The 16,721-nt window shown below is 54.9% G+C and overlaps 4 protein-coding genes across 4 annotated transcripts; 2 read left to right on the top strand and 2 right to left on the bottom strand.

Moving 5' to 3' along the window:
- The first annotated feature begins 5,717 nt into the window (after positions 1-5,717).
- Positions 5,718-7,461, top strand: BDP55DRAFT_654326 (calcium/proton exchanger). Its single transcript, XM_060574252.1, has 2 exons — positions 5,718-6,265; positions 6,325-7,461. Exons 1-2 carry the CDS (start codon positions 5,759-5,761, stop codon positions 7,012-7,014), a joined length of 1,197 nt encoding a protein of 398 aa, XP_060432825.1. The 5' UTR covers positions 5,718-5,758; the 3' UTR covers positions 7,015-7,461.
- On the bottom strand, positions 7,462-10,793 carry BDP55DRAFT_654324 (Utp14 protein-domain-containing protein). Its single transcript, XM_060574251.1, has 3 exons — positions 10,122-10,793; positions 7,928-10,051; positions 7,462-7,808 (listed from the first exon to the last, which is right to left on the bottom strand). The coding sequence occupies exons 1-3, from the start codon at positions 10,605-10,607 to the stop codon at positions 7,626-7,628; spliced, it is 2,793 nt and encodes a 930-aa protein (XP_060432824.1). The 5' UTR covers positions 10,608-10,793; the 3' UTR covers positions 7,462-7,625.
- A 56-nt stretch (positions 10,794-10,849) lies between these two features.
- BDP55DRAFT_654323 (cytochrome oxidase assembly protein) lies at positions 10,850-13,202 on the top strand. The gene is made up of 2 exons (XM_060574250.1): positions 10,850-11,554; positions 11,629-13,202. Exons 1-2 carry the CDS (start codon positions 11,172-11,174, stop codon positions 12,719-12,721), a joined length of 1,476 nt encoding a protein of 491 aa, XP_060432823.1. The 5' UTR covers positions 10,850-11,171; the 3' UTR covers positions 12,722-13,202.
- BDP55DRAFT_429913 (lysyl-tRNA synthetase) lies at positions 12,917-15,357 on the bottom strand. The gene is made up of 6 exons (XM_060567516.1): positions 15,309-15,357; positions 14,924-15,216; positions 14,812-14,858; positions 14,520-14,756; positions 13,180-14,463; positions 12,917-13,122 (listed from the first exon to the last, which is right to left on the bottom strand). The coding sequence occupies exons 2-6, from the start codon at positions 15,202-15,204 to the stop codon at positions 13,112-13,114; spliced, it is 1,860 nt and encodes a 619-aa protein (XP_060432822.1). The 5' UTR covers positions 15,205-15,216; positions 15,309-15,357; the 3' UTR covers positions 12,917-13,111.
- Positions 15,358-16,721: the final 1,364 nt, after the last annotated feature.

The raw sequence follows: 16,721 nt of genomic DNA, 5'->3' as shown, positions 1-16,721 counted from the left end.
AGTCGTCAACCGTTCATCTGTCCTCTAGATAATAGTGATCTGGCTGATATTACAAGCGACCGTGGTAATAATTCAGACGAAATGAGCCCGCCAAGACATGGCACGCATTGCAGCATCCGTATGAAGACGGACCCCGTTAAATCATGTATACGTATCTGTACGAAGACAGAGTGTGCGTAAATGAACAGATGAAAATATGCAATACACCCGGCAATCCGATAAATCTTGGACAGTCAGCTGAAGCATTTCCAATTCCATGGGTTGCCGCAAATGTAAAATGCAGGGTCTGCATTCGCAGCATCATAAATCAGCCAAGCCTCGTGTGCGGCGCACGCAAACACCACTACCTCAACATGCAGGAGACGAGACAGCTAAGGTAGCTCAAGCAATGAGCTCAGGGCGTGCAAGCAACAGGAAAACACGGCACATGCATTCCATGATCCACCCCCCATCACTTCAAAAGCGGGAGAGCAGCCAGCAGCAGATTGACAAGAAATCCCAGGGGGACGGATGGGTTTCCCTTTGGCAGGGCCTGGATGACGCGTCACCCATCCACGTAACACGGGCCCCCGGCTTCTCTAGCTCTTGGGGGGGAGCGAGGGGTACGGAGTGCGAATGAACGGGAAGAAAAAAAGATTGGGGGTCGGAAGGCTAAGCTTTTCGGTCGCCACAATGCTTATTGCAACTGCTGGTTAGAATCAGGCTGCAGGCCGACAAAAGTCTTGGTTATTATCTCTTGTGCAGAGAAACGATCGACTTAATCAGCCGGATCTGGATCGGATCTTGAAGTCGCAAAGGTGGTGTCGAGATGCCGGTGTCTCCTGCCAGCATCCAAACACCGTAGAGCGACCTGTACGCACTGACTGTCAGCACTGTGCTTACTTCAGGACATACGGATATCGAGCTTCAACATTCGTGCCAATTGTCGGAAAATAGAAATGGTTCTGGCTACGGAGTAGAGACTGACGTTTTGGCGTTCAGAACGTCCATCACTTGGCTTGCGATGCTGCTGTAGCGTGAGCAGCAGGCGGCTTACAGAGTCGAGAGCCACACAGACTGCCTTGATTGTGTAAACCGAAGAAAACCCAGTCCTTAAAAACTGCCGTGGATGCGGATTCTCATTAAAGAGTATTCTTCTCGCCAAATCCCTGGCCAGTCAAGGAGGGATCCTAGACTATTCGGAAGTCGGCACAGCTAGCTCAGGTACAAGGCACTTCAGTCTGCTAGGACTTTGACTGACAGTGCACCAGAAATGACATCCCGTGTTGAGGCAAGAACACAAGATGGAATTCGAGTGCCAAGATATTCGCGTAACCGTCATACTTACCAAGCCCACGTCTCGGCGGATGGAATTAAAAGGGCACGGCGAACTGTCCCACATTCGTATGAGAAAAAGTCCGCTGTGCCGGCAACTCGTTGTTCTGCCGCAACCGGTGGATGCAGTCAGCTTAGAAGCATGAGTGCTGAGGTGGACTTGTGTTTGACCGCGAGGATTTGCCAAGCTTGATCCTCGTTAGCATTGCTGTTTTTACGGGTATCCTGAAAGTTAACTGTTGGATCTTTACTCCATCAACCTACGGCATCGTCAACGACTTCGACCTTCAGGAAGCTACTGCTGCCTCTCCTTGTTGCAAGTCGGCTGGCCAAGCTCTCAAAGCCACACGCCTGTGACGAAGCGACGTACGCAACGGACTGCAGCTGCTAGGTATGCCATCACCGTATCAAAGAACGTGGCCGGAGGTTAGTGGGGGTTGCGGTGTCTGTCAAATGGATGGTGGTGGCTGTGAAGGTGCCAGCGCACGAAATTCGCGTTAAAGCGCACGCATGAAGCATGGGTGGAGGATGACTCGGGATTCGGCTGAGAAGTAATATCAATCGGCGACAGGCCAGCCTCCGTGCCCGTCCCCGCAATTCAGAGTTGGGGGAGTAATGTCGGAAAGGCTAAAGGAGTGCTCTGGACGAAGTGAAAAGTACTGCGAGGCAGAAATGCCAAGCTTGAAGATCACGAGTCGGACAGTCATTTCGCAAGGCTGTGTGTGTGGCAATGAGCACGTTGGTTCTTCTTCTCGGCTGAGTAAAAGGCCAAGACTGACGATGCTTGGCAAGGCTTTAGTGATGGTGAGGATTACAGTATATGGCAACGAAGTTTATCGATAACGAAACATGACGATAAGGGGTCCAGCGTAAGGGATTTCCTGACGGAGGTAGGCCCCATGTCCGGGCAAGGTTCGAAATGGCATTCAGCGACGATGGATTGGGGGGCCCGCAGATCGTTGCATGGGACTCCGAAAGCGAATGGACAGGGCGGACCCCCGCCACCCCCCAGCAGGCCAAGGCAAGGCGTTTCGCAGGGCAACCGAAAACAGCATTTGGCCAGGAAGTATTACGGACAGACTCTGGAGCTTGTTTGTCGCCGTCGTTGTCGTTTTGGGTGTAAGATGGAACTCTGGGCGCCCTATCTGAGCCCGAGGTTGTGTGGATGCTCTTCGTATTGTGACCGAAATAACTCAGAGGGTTGAATCGAAGCAACAATCTTCAGACGAGTCCAGGACTTGGGGTCCCCGTTTGAAGTTTGGGACAAAGTCGAGAGCGGCGAAAATGGAACAGCAACTGGAGCGCTGCTACAGATACAGCAGTGAGAGTGCGGCGTTAGGTAGCGAGTGCTGTGGTGAATGTGGACTAGAGCTCGAGCTGTTTGTCGCAAATCGTCCGGTCCCCTGAGCCGAAAGTCAGGACGAATTCCCTGAGAGTGGGACGGCTTCGTGCCGAGACGAGGAATTGTGGAAAGGCAGTGTCAAGCCAAGACTGAGCTTGATCATTTTTGACTCGAAGGTTTGGAAGGGTTGCTGAGGCAATGCGAGGCGGGCACGCAGCTTTGGGTTCGAACAAGATGAGTGTGAGTGACTAATGGGCGACGATAGCGTTTGTGGTTGATTGGGGGTTGTTCAACGAATGTATGATAGCGATGGCCTCTCTTCTTTTTCGATGCGAAGATCCGTATAGTATTCTGAAAACTACTCCTGATGACGAGGGAATGGAAAATTGACAGCAGACGATGACGGAGGACGTGGGGAGCTACCCGTAGCGTGATGGATAGGTACTCCGTAGGTACGTGCCCCTCGGAACCTTCGTACTTTGGGAATTGGAAGGCGCTCCTACTGGCGGAAATGTGGGAGGGAAGGGCCTGAGTGAAGGTACCTTCCATCGACAAGCAACATTGGGATTGGGCAGGAGGGACTCCAGTCAGGGAGGGACCCAGGGAAAGCTCACTGCTCAAGAGGGTAAGTGGGCGGGCGCTGAACAGGAAACAGCGGAGAAAGATGAGAAGCAACGCCAGACAACACAGCCACGCTTGGCACCACAGCAAGCTTCCCATTGGGTGTCGTCAACATCACCCCAACCTCACCCCTTCCTTGACTTTACGAGACTGAAACCTGTTCGCTACTGGCTAGTCCGTTGTATGACGTTTGGGAGGGACTCTGGACTCTTCCTCTCTTCTAGCCAGGTAGCGAGGTAGCTTTCACTGCAAAAAGCCCATGATCACTCAGAGCTTCTCCTTCCGGCGGGTGTTTTAGTGAGGTAGATCAGTAGCCGATGCAGTCATACCAGGGTAATCAACAAGAGTCTTGAATGCCGGTAAAGCTGGAATCAGCAGCCATTGACAAGCTGAAAGGCACTAGTGTACGTATCCGTAGCGTATACCAACGTCGCTGGGTGGATTTCGATGGGTTGATATGCAAAATGTTGGTTTGGATACCATGTACCTTTTTGCATGTACCTTGCACTAACAGCAACACCGTTCGTCCTTGCATGTATCCGGGAGGCCGCCCATGCATCCAAAAGTGTCATTCCTCTCTCCCGTCACTCCCTCTCAGCACTACCAAAGCACCACAATCACACACCTTTTCCCACAAGAGAGTGAGAGACCCAGCGTCTGTTTCGTCCCGTCCTATTTCTTTTGGGTACCACGGCATCCGTCCCACGTTCTCCATAGCAGCCTGACAGGAAAAGGGGGCTGTGTTCGTTTCTTGTTCAACCCTTCTCCCCAGCCAAGACTCATTTGCCATCGCCTGAACTTCTTGGAACACGGCTTTGGACAACATATTGCTGCCGTTGCTACTTTTCTGGCAACAAATTACAAGCGCTATCAAGCCAAGCACTATCAAGCAGACATCACACAGATACACCCGGTACCAAGCTCGCCTCACCTTTTTGCATCACCGCAGAGACTACCAATTGGCCTTGCCCTCACACACCATCTCTTTCAAACCCGTCAAGACACAGCAACACCCTCCACCTTCCCCCGTAGCCCGTCGTCGAGTCGCGTCGCTCTGCCTCAGTGCTTCCTGCAGTCGTGCTGCAGCAGCATCCATCTCGCATCGTCACGCTCACTCGCACGTTCAATCCCAAGGTCCCCAATCCACTTGGACCCCCTCCGGTCGATACGCCGTCCAAATAGATTCCTCTGTACTTTGGACTTGGCGCCCAACACTTGCTTGCCATTGCCTCGCATCCATTGGATCAAGCCGTCACTGAACCGTCCGCTACCTTACCTTACTTACCCCACTCTCTTTGCCGTCGGGCGGCGCAGGCACAGGGCCTCGAGCAGAAATCTCATCCGGTCCGTTGCGACTATCACTATCGGAAATACCCACGCAAAAGCTTTGTTTGCAGCTTGAGACTGCCGGCCGTGATAACAAGGTAGAAAAATAGGCCAAGCAACTTAACAAAGTCACTCGTAGCCGACATCATGGTGTGTAAGTACATGGCAATTCTCCTTCTCCCTGCTTGATATACCTTTTATTCGCACTTTTACCACCCGGTCTTTCTATTTGCCAGAATACCTACCTCTCTGAGCACAATATCTCCGTTTACCTCCCCCGGTCGGTATTGTCTGCCTTGTACTTCCCTCCATTCGCACCTACTTTACCTTATGGTTTACCTGCGTCTACCAAACCTACCGCACTTCTTCCACTTTCCCACTCTTCCGCTGCGACATTACCTTAGTGTAGCCCCATCAAGCCCCGTTGGACTTTCTTTCCGCCCCATGTCCTAGGTCCTTGGGTGCTTAGGTAGAGAAGCTGCATCCCTCCCCTGGACACACCTTCACCTTGGCACGCTAAGTCATTTCTACCACGGGGTGAAAGTCATTCACTCATCTTTCCCTCCTCCAAGCCACACTCTGGCATCGCAACCACCCACCAACCCATCTTCTTCCCATTCTTGCACCACACCTTTTAGGATTTGGGCGCACAAATTATCAGGTCGCCTTATCCTGCGCGTGGATCGTCACTCCCTTGCCTCTTCTTTCAATTCTCGCCTTTGCATATTACTCGCCGGACGCCTTACTCCCAACTTCCGATCCGCCTTCCCATCCATCACATTCGCGAGCCGCGCGACAGGAAATTCTTCTTCTTCATAGTGGTCAGGGCTCCGGCTAATTATGACGGCGCCATGTCCGACGATTCAGCCAACCAACATTTCCGCGGACAGGTCCGCTCCTGGGGTACAGCCAACAAGCCTAATGGCCGCGAAGGCGACGTGAACGAGAACTCGCCTCTTCTCTCAAATGGCAACCACTCGGGCACTCACGATAGCCACATTGCCAACGGCGATGGCGGCAACAAGACGCTAAAGTTCCTCTTCAATTCGACACAGACACCCGGCACCGACAGCCCCAATGCCGCCGTAAGGTATTCGTCGCACGCCTGGCATGTTACCAAGGTGTCCCTCCTCAGCAGTAAGTTCAATCAGTTATATGGCGATACTATGGTTCGCCTTGCGCCGCTGTGAGCTGACGGACTATTTCCCACTAGACTATGTCAACTTCCTGCTCGTCATGGTGCCTATTGGTATTGTGGCTGGAAAGCTGCACTGGAGCCCAGTCGCCGTCTTCACCATTAACTTCTTCGCCATTATCCCCCTCGCCGCTGTTCTGTCCTTTGCCACTGAACAAATCTCGATGAAGCTGGGCGAGGCCCTCGGAGGCCTGCTCAACGCTACCTTTGGAAACGCCGTCGAGCTGATTGTCAGCATTGTCGCCCTGAAGGAAGGTCAAATCGAGGTTGTCCAGTCGTCTATGCTAGGCTCCATTCTTTCCAACCTGCTGCTTGTCATGGGCATGTGCTTCTTCTTTGGCGGTATTGTCAACATGCGCGACAGAGTTACTGGCCAGGGCATGGAACAGAGTTTCGCCTCTGCTACGGCGCAGACCACTTGCTCGCTGATGACGCTGTCTTCGGCATCGCTGGTCATCCCTGCTACGGTAAGCACTCTCGACAGGGTATGGCACCCCCGCGCTTAGTGACTAACAATCTTTTGTAGCTCTACTCGGTTCTCGACAAGGCCGACAGCGAAGAGAAGGAGCACAGCATCTTGGTACTCTCCCGCGGTACCGCCATCATCCTGCTAATGCTCTATGTCTTGTACCTCTGGTTCCAGCTGCGCACTCACCCCAATCTCTTTGATGCCGAGACTCAGCACCACCACGAGGAGGAGGTCGAGGAGCCGATCATGGGCCCTATTGCGGCAGCCGTCGTCCTCGTCGTCACCACCGTCTTGGTCGCTATTTGCGCCGATTACCTCGTCGAAAGCATCGATCCCATTGTCGAAACCGCCCACATCAGTAAAAATTTCATTGGTCTCATTCTCATTCCCATTGTTGGTAACGCGGCAGAACACGTCACGGCTGTCGTCGTAGCTATCCGCAACAAGATGGACCTCGCCATGGGTGTTGCCATTGGCTCCAGCATCCAGATCGCCCTTCTCGTCACCCCGTTCTTGGTCATCCTCGGATGGGCTGTTCTCGACAAGCCCATGACCCTCCACTTTGAGACTTTCGAGACTGTCGCCTTCGCATTCTCCGTGCTGGTCGTTACGTACACTGTTCAGGACGGCAAGTCCAACTACTTGGAGGGTGCCATGTTGCTTGGTCTGTACATCATCATCGCCTTGGCCTTTTACGTCAGCCCCAGCGAAGCCATCGACCGGGTTTTGTCCGTTGTTCAGGGTTGAGATAACTGAGCGCTGAAAATGCCGAGGTTACAAAACAATTCGCAAGGCGCAGTTTGCCGGGCTCCTTTGTCTACGTCAGCAAACAAACTTATCCTACCACTATATTCGGGTAGGCGTCTTGACGCTGTGTTGATTACGGGACGATACCCAACGGTCACGTCGAGCCCACGGACACCGAGTGACTGAATATTCTATCTTTGGGGATGATGCGCCCCCGGTGCGCATTTCCCTTGTGTACGTAGTCCGACCTGTATTATATTCCCTTGGTGTGGCTGTTTTGTTTTTCCGGGAGGCCAAGGTCTCAGGTCTCTCCGCAAAAACGGAGAAAATTGAATGGAGCAAAGGAACAGAGAAAGAAAGAAAAAATCATTGGTTCGCAAGGTCCGTAATTGCTAGTCTTTGTCTTGAGAGTAAGAAAGAATATACCATTATCGTCTTAAGAACGAAGAATTGCACTTTTTTATATTCGCCCTTGACGCCTTGAGAGAATGACCCTGATGATGGAAGAGTGCCATGACGTGATCTATCTAGGGTAGTAACATGTCGTATAAACAAGCATTGTCCAATACACAACGCAACGAGCGTGTCTTGCTTTTTCGTCTTCCCTCTCTTTACATCGTCGGTCTGGACATGGGGGCAATGATGCCCTGCTTCTTGAGCACGCGCGGCTTGACGGCCGCCTGGTGCGATTCCTTAGTGACCCATTCCGGACCCATGGGCAGGCGGATCGAGCGCTCGTACTGCTCCTTGGACTCGAACTGGTGAGGGAGCTGCGTGGCGAGGTACTTGTCGTTCTGTGAAAGATTGTTAGTCATGGTGTTGAAAGAAGAAGTTGTGTAGAGTTTTAGTGAAGAGAAAAGAGAGAGAGAGAGAGAGAGAGAGAGAGAGAGTGGGTGGGGGGGAGGATGGTTACCTTTTTAACGCGCTTCTCGCTGATGATAACCCTCTCCAACTTTGCATCCTTGCGGTTCGCCTTTTTGGCGACGCCCTCGACTTTTGTCACGAATCGGCCCTGCTGGCGCTTCTTCTCGCGCGCGCTCACGCCGTCGCCGACCCAGCCGCCCCAACCAGGGAGAGTGTTATCGACGATTTTGTCGTCGTCGGCGTCCTGGATCGCTTCCTTTTCGCGGGCGAAATCGACGACGACGTCGTCGCCTGCAAAAGCCTTGTCCATTTGGGAGATATCGCGGATGGCGAGGGGGAGGTGGGAGGTTGGGGAGTCGGAGTCGGAGTCGTCTGAGGAGGAGGTGTCTTCGTCGGCGAGGGTTGTTGGTTTTGTTGCGGAGGAGGAAGAAGATTTTGACTTTGACTTCTTTGAGGATGAGGAAGAGGGACCGGCTGTGATGGCGAGGGAGTTGTCTAGGTCCTCTACGCGTGCGCCGCTGGATTTGCCGCCTGTTTTGGCGGATTTCTTGCGCGGGCCAGAGGACCATGCTGAGCCTGTTGTCGAGGGCTCCGCTGTGAGGGAGTAGCCCGTGTTGACGGCGCTGTTGTCGGGCGCGTCGTCGACGTCCTCCGTGTCGAGATCGTCACCTCGGGCAGCGGCGGCCTTCTTCTGCTTCCTTGACAGCGTCGGGGCCGAGATGGCGGGCTGCGCTGCACTGCCGTACTTCTTGCGGCCTACCTCCGCGACCTCATCGTCGTCGTCCTCATCGCTGCGGTCCTCGCGGTCCGAGTCGAGGTCCCGACGGATCTGCGCAATGAGCTCGTCGTTTGCCTTCTTCTGCTGCGCCTCGGCCTTTTGCATAAACTTCATCTTCATCAGGTCGGATTTGGGTTCCTCGTCCTCTTCGTTGTCAAGGCCCTCGAGCTGTTTGAGGAGTCTCCTGTTCTCCATGCCGCTGCGGCGGCCGGTTCCCTCCTCATCTTCGGATCCATCGTCGCTCTCGCTGTCGTCGGCCTCTTCATCTTCCTCGTCGGAGCCACCAACCCGACCCTCCTTGCGACGCCGTAGCTCCTCCTCGCGGCGCGCCATATCGTGCAGACCGGCGCGGTACTCGTCGTCCCAGACGGCGCGCTTGTTGGAGGACCCGAGCTTAGCCCACTTTGAATCTCTGTGTCTCGCGCCGACGCGCTCCAGCACTCTCGCGCGATCCTGGGCATCACGCTCAGCTTCGGAGTCAATCTCGACGTCGCCGTTCTCGGCCATGGCCTCCTTGAGTTTCGCCGCCTCACGCTCCTTCTCCTTACGGTGGACGCGGTGGTACGCTTTCGACTTGATCTTCTTGATGCGCGCCGCGCGCTTCGTCTCGCGCGAAGCAAGCTCCCTCTCCCGTCGGCGCTGGTGAATCATATCCTGGAGAGCCTCCTTCGACATACCCTCCTCCCTCTCAGCCTTGGCGCGCGCATTCTCCTCCTGCTTGTTCATCGCCAGACCAGACGCCTGCATAATATTGAGAATCGTCTGCTCGAGCTCATTGCCCGTCGAGGTCTTGGCCGTGATGGCCTGCAGCTCGCGGTTATCCAACCCCTCGTCGGCGGCGTTTTGCGGCAAGGGGAAGACGAGGTGATCGGCGCGGCGGTTCTGCTTCACAGTCTCCTGCCACCTCCCAATCGTCTCGCTGGCCTTTTCGTACGCTGCGCCGCGCGCGAGGCGGTCTTGTTGGCGTTTGTACAGGGGCACCTCGAGCTTCTTGCCCGCGCCGGGGCGGGATGCTTCTTTCTCTTCCTTGGCCATGAGTTTGACGGACTTCCGCATCTGCGCGTCCTTGACGCCGGACAGGCCGAGGTCCTTGAAGCTGATCTTTTGCTTCTGCTTGGTGGGCGCGGCGTCCTCGTCGTTGTCGTCGCCGCCGAAGCCGGCGATGAACTTTTGGAGATCGCCGAGTTTGGAGGGGTCGGCTTCCTGGTCGTCTTCGTCCTCGTCTGAGGAGGGCGGGCTCTCGGCCTCGGAGTCTGAGGCGTCTGAGTCGTCTTGGCCTTCTTGGTCGGCCATGGACTCGTCGGACTCGTACTCGTCGAGGGCTTGGGCCAGGTCTATCGCGTCCTCGCCGAGGGACTCGTCGTCGTCTTCGTCGTCTTCCTCATCAGAGTCGTCCTGAGTTGTGTCGGTTAGCGAAGAGAGCTCTCTCGTAAGCAATGCACCAAATGCTGCGATCGCCACATACCTGCTTTCCCTTCTTGCCCTTGCTACCTCCTAAGCCATAGCCCTGGAAATCTTCGTGATCGCTGTCCCCAAAGGCCTCGTCGCTGTCAATTTCCGAGTCCTCGTCCTCGTTGACGCCATGATGCCATTCGTTCCCGTCGCTGTCGCTGAAGTACTCATCATAGTCGTCGCCTCCGCCGCCAGCCGATGGCTTGGCCTTCTTTCGTCTCGGCTGGTCGTCATCCTCGTCTTCGTCCTCTCCGTCTTCGTCGTCATCATCGTCGGCGGCACGGCGCTTCTTTCGGTCTTCAGGTGCGGCCTCGATCTCGCGGAAGCGCGGGGTGCGCTTCTCCTTGGGCGCGTACAGCTCCGAGGCGGTTGTGAAGGCGTCGAGGGCCTTGACCTGGGCCTTGTTCTTTGACTTGCGGAAGGTCTTTGCTGCGGGCTTCGCGGAGAGCAGCGGTCGGCCGTGGGCTTGTCGCCCGTGGGATTGCCTTCCGGGAGGCATGTTGTTTGTATTAATTCTGGGAGAAAATGATAATAGGTTGGTTGGTGTGAGGTGACGGGGGAAAATGAAAAACTTCAAAATCTCGTCGGTCCTTGTCCCGCCTCAGCTCGGATTGCAGCGCACACATACGCACACACAGTTCGTCGTTCCCCAGAGCAGTGAGCGTGGGCAACTTTTTCAAATTCTGCCATGGTGGGCGCAAGGCGGTGAACCAGAAATTTACAGCGGGGCCCATTTGGAGACCCGGACCCCTGCTCGATCCTCGCGTTGTCGGATTCCAGCGGCCCCCCAGTTTTCTGTTCCGCACCGCCGCCCACCGGCGTCCACTGTCCAGGCCGACCTCCAGGGGGAGGGGGACCTTTGCGCGATCGAACGAGTGGGCCCACTTTGCACACTGATCAAGCCGAAGGGACCCGGAACTGACCAGCCAGGGAAGTCCGACCACTCGGCTGCGCTGGATTTCCAAAATAATTTACTCTATGAATCATTTATATCTACAAACCTCCGCTCCTCCACCACCACCAATTCCAGGTCGGAGTCAACACCACCACAACGATCACTAACATGGCGTCTTTCGCACCAGGCCTGCGGAGGCTCGCTGTGAGGGCATCCCCCTCGCTCTTCGTGTGCCGCCAATGCCAGCGCCAGCAGCCGCAATGGCGCTCGTCCCCGTCCCGCGTCCTCGACACCATCGTACGATCCCAGCAGCAGACCCGGAGCTTTAACCAGACCAAGGCGCCGCTCAACTTCAGCAGCAACGCCGTCATCGCCGACAAGCCGTCTTCCTCGATCGCAGCGCAAGCCGTAGACAAGGCCAAGAATGCCACCAAGACGAGCGCGTGGCCTGAGACGAACTCCAAGTCTGTGGGATACTGGCTCGTCGGTAGCGCCATCAGCGTCTTTGGCATTGTCGTCTGGGGTGGCCTCACACGACTGACTGAATCTGGGTAATGCCTCCCTCCCCATTCCCTTCAACCCTCCCTACCTACGGACAAATCAACTAATCTCTTTCCAATTGCAGCTTGAGCATCACCGAATGGCGTCCCGTAACCGGCTCTATGCCCCCGATGAACCAGGAAGACTGGGAATCCGAGTTCGAAAAGTACCGCGCCTCCCCCGAATTCAAGCTCCTCAACCCGCACATGGACCTGGCCGAGTTCAAAAAGATTTACTTCATGGAGTGGTCCCACCGCCTCTGGGGCCGCCTCATCGGAATGTCCTTTGTCCTGCCCACCCTCTACTTCATCGCCCGCCGCCGCGTCACTCCCAAGATGGCCGTCAACCTCTGCGGCATCTCCTGCCTCATCGCCTTTCAAGGCTTCATCGGTTGGTGGATGGTCAAATCCGGCCTCAAGGACGACCTCTTCGCGCCCGGCTCCCATCCGCGCGTCTCCCAGTACCGCCTGACAGCCCACCTCGCCACGGCTTTCGTCTGCTACTCGTGGATGCTCGTCTCCGCCCTCACCGTCTTCCGCACCCGCCGCCTGCTCGCCGACCCCGTCGCCGCCACCAAGGCCTTGAACGCCCTCCGCAACCCGGCCATCAAGACCTTCCGCCGCCTCTCCTTCGCCCTCGTCGCCCTCGTCTTCACAACCGCCATGTCGGGCGCCTTAGTCGCCGGCCTCGACGCCGGCCTCATCTACAACGAGTTCCCCTACATGGGTCTCGGCCTGACCCCGCCCTCGGGCGAGCTCTGGGACAAGTTCTACTCCCGCAAGGAAGACGGCTCCGACCTCTGGTGGCGCAATATGCTCGAGAACCCCAGCACCGTCCAGCTCGACCACCGCATCCTCGCCATGACGACCCTCTGCTCCATCCTCTCCCTCTTTGCCTACTCCCGCACCGGCCGCGTCGCCGCCGCCCTCCCCAAGAACGTGAAAAAGGGCGTCCTCGGCACCGTCCACCTCGTCCTCATGCAGGCCGCCCTCGGCATCAGCACCCTCATCTACATCGTCCCCGTGCCCCTGGCCGCGGCACACCAGGCCGGCGCCTTGGCGCTGCTCACTGGCGCCCTGGTTCTCGGACACCGTCTGCGCGTGCCAAAGTCCACCCTGGCCATGATCCAGAAGCGAATGACGGCCATCAATAAGGCGAAGGCTGGCAGGCGATCCTAGCCTGCTTCCGCTTTCCCATGACTTGCGACTTCTCTCCCTACAAAGTTACAGTTTTACAATATTTGGTTTGACTGCATTTTGGCAGCGACGGCATTTTTGCATTATGGCACGTATGATACACACAAAAGCAAGTAGACATGTATAACACTGTAGCAACAAACGGCCAGACACGACCAGCCCTTTGAGGCGGTCATTATGTATCTCGAGTCTATCCCGTTCAAAACCTTTTGTTCATTTTTTTTTAATAGAAGCTCAACTCTAGACTATGGAACGTCTGCCGGATATCACTGGGGGCGTACACTTCTATTCATTTCTCCGCGTGCGTCACTTGTAGACAATCATACAGGGCGATTCGTCTTGAAATCCGATCCCAAACATCTGGAGAACTCTCTATTTGTGGGCTGTGATGTAGTGTTAGTCGAGGCTCTCCGTTGTAGTGGCATGCAATCAAGACTTACCAATTCCCTCCTCGGGGACAGGCTTGACGCCAACGACCTCAGCCGCGGAGGCCTTCTTCTCGTTTTGCTTCTCCTCCTTCATGAAGGGGAAAGCAAGCACCTCACGGATGCTGTAGTTGTCGGTCAAGAACATGACCATTCTGTCGATACCCATACCCCAACCACCGGTAGGCGGCAGACCGTACTCGAGAGACATGCAGAAGTTCTCGTCAATGAGCTGGGCCTCGTCGTCACCCTGGTCCTTCTGGCGGGCCTGCTCCTCGAAGCGTAGTCTCTGGTCAAAGGGGTCGTTCAACTCAGTGTAGGCGTTGACAATCTCCTTCTTGCACACAAAGGCCTCGAAGCGCTCGCACAGACCGGGAATGTCGCGGTGGTACTTGGCGAGAGGGCTCATGACTTGCGGGTGGCCGAAGATGAAGGAGGGGTTGACACACTGCTCCTCAATGTACTCGCCAACAAGCTTGTCGATCATGCGGGCGTTAGTCAGGGGTGGTGAGCACTCGAGGTTCATCTTCTTGAGGACCTTCTGGAGGAACTCGTTGGTCTCGGCGGTGTGCAGCTGGTCGGCGGGGGGGAACGTCTCGCCCGTGGCCTTCTCGAGTTCGGGAATCATCTCGAAGCGCTTCCAGGGCTTCTCCCAGTTGACCTCGTAGACCTCGCCGTGCTGGGTGTGGAACTTGGTCTTGTAGCCGCCGGTGACGTGCTTGACGAGGCCGCTGACGAGCTCTTCGGTCAGGTCCATGATGTCGTAGACGTCAGCGAAGGCTTGGTAGAACTCGCAGGTGGTGAACTCGGGGTTGTGCGTGAGATCGATGCCCTCATTTCTGAACTGACGGCCAAGCTCGTAGACGCGGTGGAGGCCACCAACGACAAGCTCCTTGAGGTAGAGCTCGGGAGCGATTCTCATAAACATTTGCATGTCGAGGTCGTTGTGGTGGGTCTTGAAGGGGGCGGCGGTGGCACCACCAGCGATGGGACCCATCATGGGCGTCTCGACCTCGATGAAGTCTCTGTCGTCGAAGAAGCGTCTGATGTAGGTGACCATCTTGGATCTTGCGATGAGGATCTGGCGGCTCTTATCGTTCATGATGAGATCAAGGTAACGCTTGCGGTGGCGCTCCTCGTGGTCCTTGAAACCGTAGTACTCGTCAGGGAGGGTGTGCAGGCAGGGGGTAAGGAGGATGAACTCGGTCGCGAAGATGGAGAGCTCGCCCTCCTCACCCTTCTCGATCTTGGACTTGGGTGCAGTACGGCCGGGGTATCCAATAATACCAACAATGTCACCTATGCGCGGTCAGTATTCAATATTTTCCCACCTAGCAAGGGAACTCAATGCTTGCCTCGGCGAAGGTGGACGTGCTGGTCCTCGAATGACGGGCTTCCCTCTGCGACCTCTTGTGCCTGGGCCATAACCTGGACCTTGACGCCCTCGGCACGGATATCATAGAAGAAGAGCTTGTTGCCGGAGGCACGCTTGTTGTAGATACGAGCGCCCACGCGGACGACCTTCTCCTTGTCATGCTCGCCAGACTTGAGGTGCCCAAAGTCTTTGACAAAGTTGCGCAAGTCGTAGTCGGCTGCGGACCGGTATTAGTATAAAGGTCCAGGGATGATGGTGTTTGCAGATCTCACTGTGGAACTTGTGGGGGTAAGGGTTGGGAGACTTGGTCTCGCGCAACCTGAATTCCATATTGTCAGCCCATGCAACCACTTTTTCTCAAATGATCCCCTCCGTGATACGCACTTGTTGATGGCACGAGATCGGTTCTCAAAGTACTGGCTGGGGTCCAGGTTCTTCTCGTCGGCCTCAGCGTTGCCCTTCTTGGCAGCAGCAGGCTTGGGAGGGGCAGCGGCGGCCTTCGCAGCCTTAGCAGCCTCTCTCTCGCGGGCCTTCTGGCGCTTCTTCAGCTCCGTCTTGGAGACCATCTCGCCGGTGACCTCATCCTTGAGAAGCTTGGCAGTCTCCTCGACCTTGAGGTCCTTGACCTGCTCGGTGGGGGGTTCGGGAGCACTTGAGTCGGCCATGATTGCGGTTTGCTGCGTACACAAGAAGTTGTCAGAGAAAGGAATCCGGGGGAGGGTGTGTGGGGGATTCCCGTCGTTAAATCAGGGACCGAAGGTTGACTCACCAAATTTGTCCTGCGTCTCGCGATTGAAGTTTTACCAGTCAAAATTATTTAATGCCGGGACGAGGGGCAGCAGTGCATTGGCTACGGCGGGGTAGTGCCATTGACTCATTTGCCCTGACTCACCGCCTTTGATGGAGGGGCAGAGCGACCTGCGGCGGGGGAGGGGTGCTTTCCGCGACCGGGCGGGCTGTGCCATGATCAACTCGGCACTGTATTTTTCGCACTGCTACCCCTGAGCCCCTGAATGAAGTTCACGATGCTGCAAAAGCGGTCTCATTTGAGGTCCGGGTTACAGAAAGCTATTATAGCATGCTTCTTGTGCTTTCAAAAACTTCCGAGGACTCTTGAGTAGATATGTATGTTTCCGATGAATACCTTATTTCCAACGATGCTCTGGCATTCGGCTTGACCTAGCCAGCTGGATTCACGGCCGCTTGATCGATGGTTCTGCAGGATATCACAGCGTCATGTGAGAGTTTAAGTAAGTCCGACTGATGATTCGATTTTATTCTTGATCATTTCTCGCATACGATACGATGACCATTATACGCCAGAGTTATTTCGACGAGCAGATCCTGGCTTAACTTACATGAGAACGAGTCTAAGGCAGGAACATCTTAATCTGAGGTCTTCGATGCTTTGAAATTGAGATCAAATACTACAGAGTTTCTATCCAAACCATGTTTTGGGAGTAGTCCTTGCTTAGGGTCTAAAAGATGCAAGAGATTTCTGGCATCTGGACATGAGTTGAGTCCAGGATCTACCTTCAGATGGTTTTCACGACCAAGATATGTCTATGAATAGTAATTATGCATTGCAATTTGACCCATAGAAGGATGAAGCTGAAGTCCCACCATTAGATAGACCGGAAACCAGGAAAGGTGATCAAGCAACGCAGGGTATTCAACAGCATACCTTGCCGGCCGACTTCTACGAATCGTCCTCCAATGAAAGAAACAAGTGTTGTGCACCACTCTCTCGTAATAATCCTAAAAGAAATCTAGCTCCGAACAAACCAAGACTTGTTTTTCAATGGCATCGTATACTTCCACTGTGAAAGAATGTTCTGCGAGGCTCCCGCTTGATTGAGGATACAATGTCACCCGTGTCACTCCTTCCATCACAATGCCAGTCATAGAGCCTCCCTGCCTCACTTAATACCTTACTACTTCCTAGTACTTACGATTAGGAAAGTTCCAAAATCCCAGCTCAGCTCTCTAGTTTCCTCTTTTTGCTAGCTGTTCACCTTTGGCAGTTACCTCCAACATCAGCAAAGCCCATGGGTATGTTCACCACCCCATCTAAGCCCAACCAATGACCCTATTTACAAAATCGAGCAGGACAATCGCAACAATCGGCAATGTTGTCCGAATCCTTCCCAGTTAAGAAGGCGGCCACCAAAGAGATGGCGGA

Source organism: Colletotrichum godetiae, assembly GCF_030913485.1.
Source record: "Colletotrichum godetiae strain CBS 193.32 chromosome Unknown BDP55scaffold_9, whole genome shotgun sequence".
In the NCBI taxonomy this organism is placed as follows: domain Eukaryota; kingdom Fungi; phylum Ascomycota; class Sordariomycetes; order Glomerellales; family Glomerellaceae; genus Colletotrichum; species Colletotrichum godetiae.
Note: the sequence above shows the minus strand (reverse complement) of the source record. Positions and strands in the feature narration are given on the sequence as shown.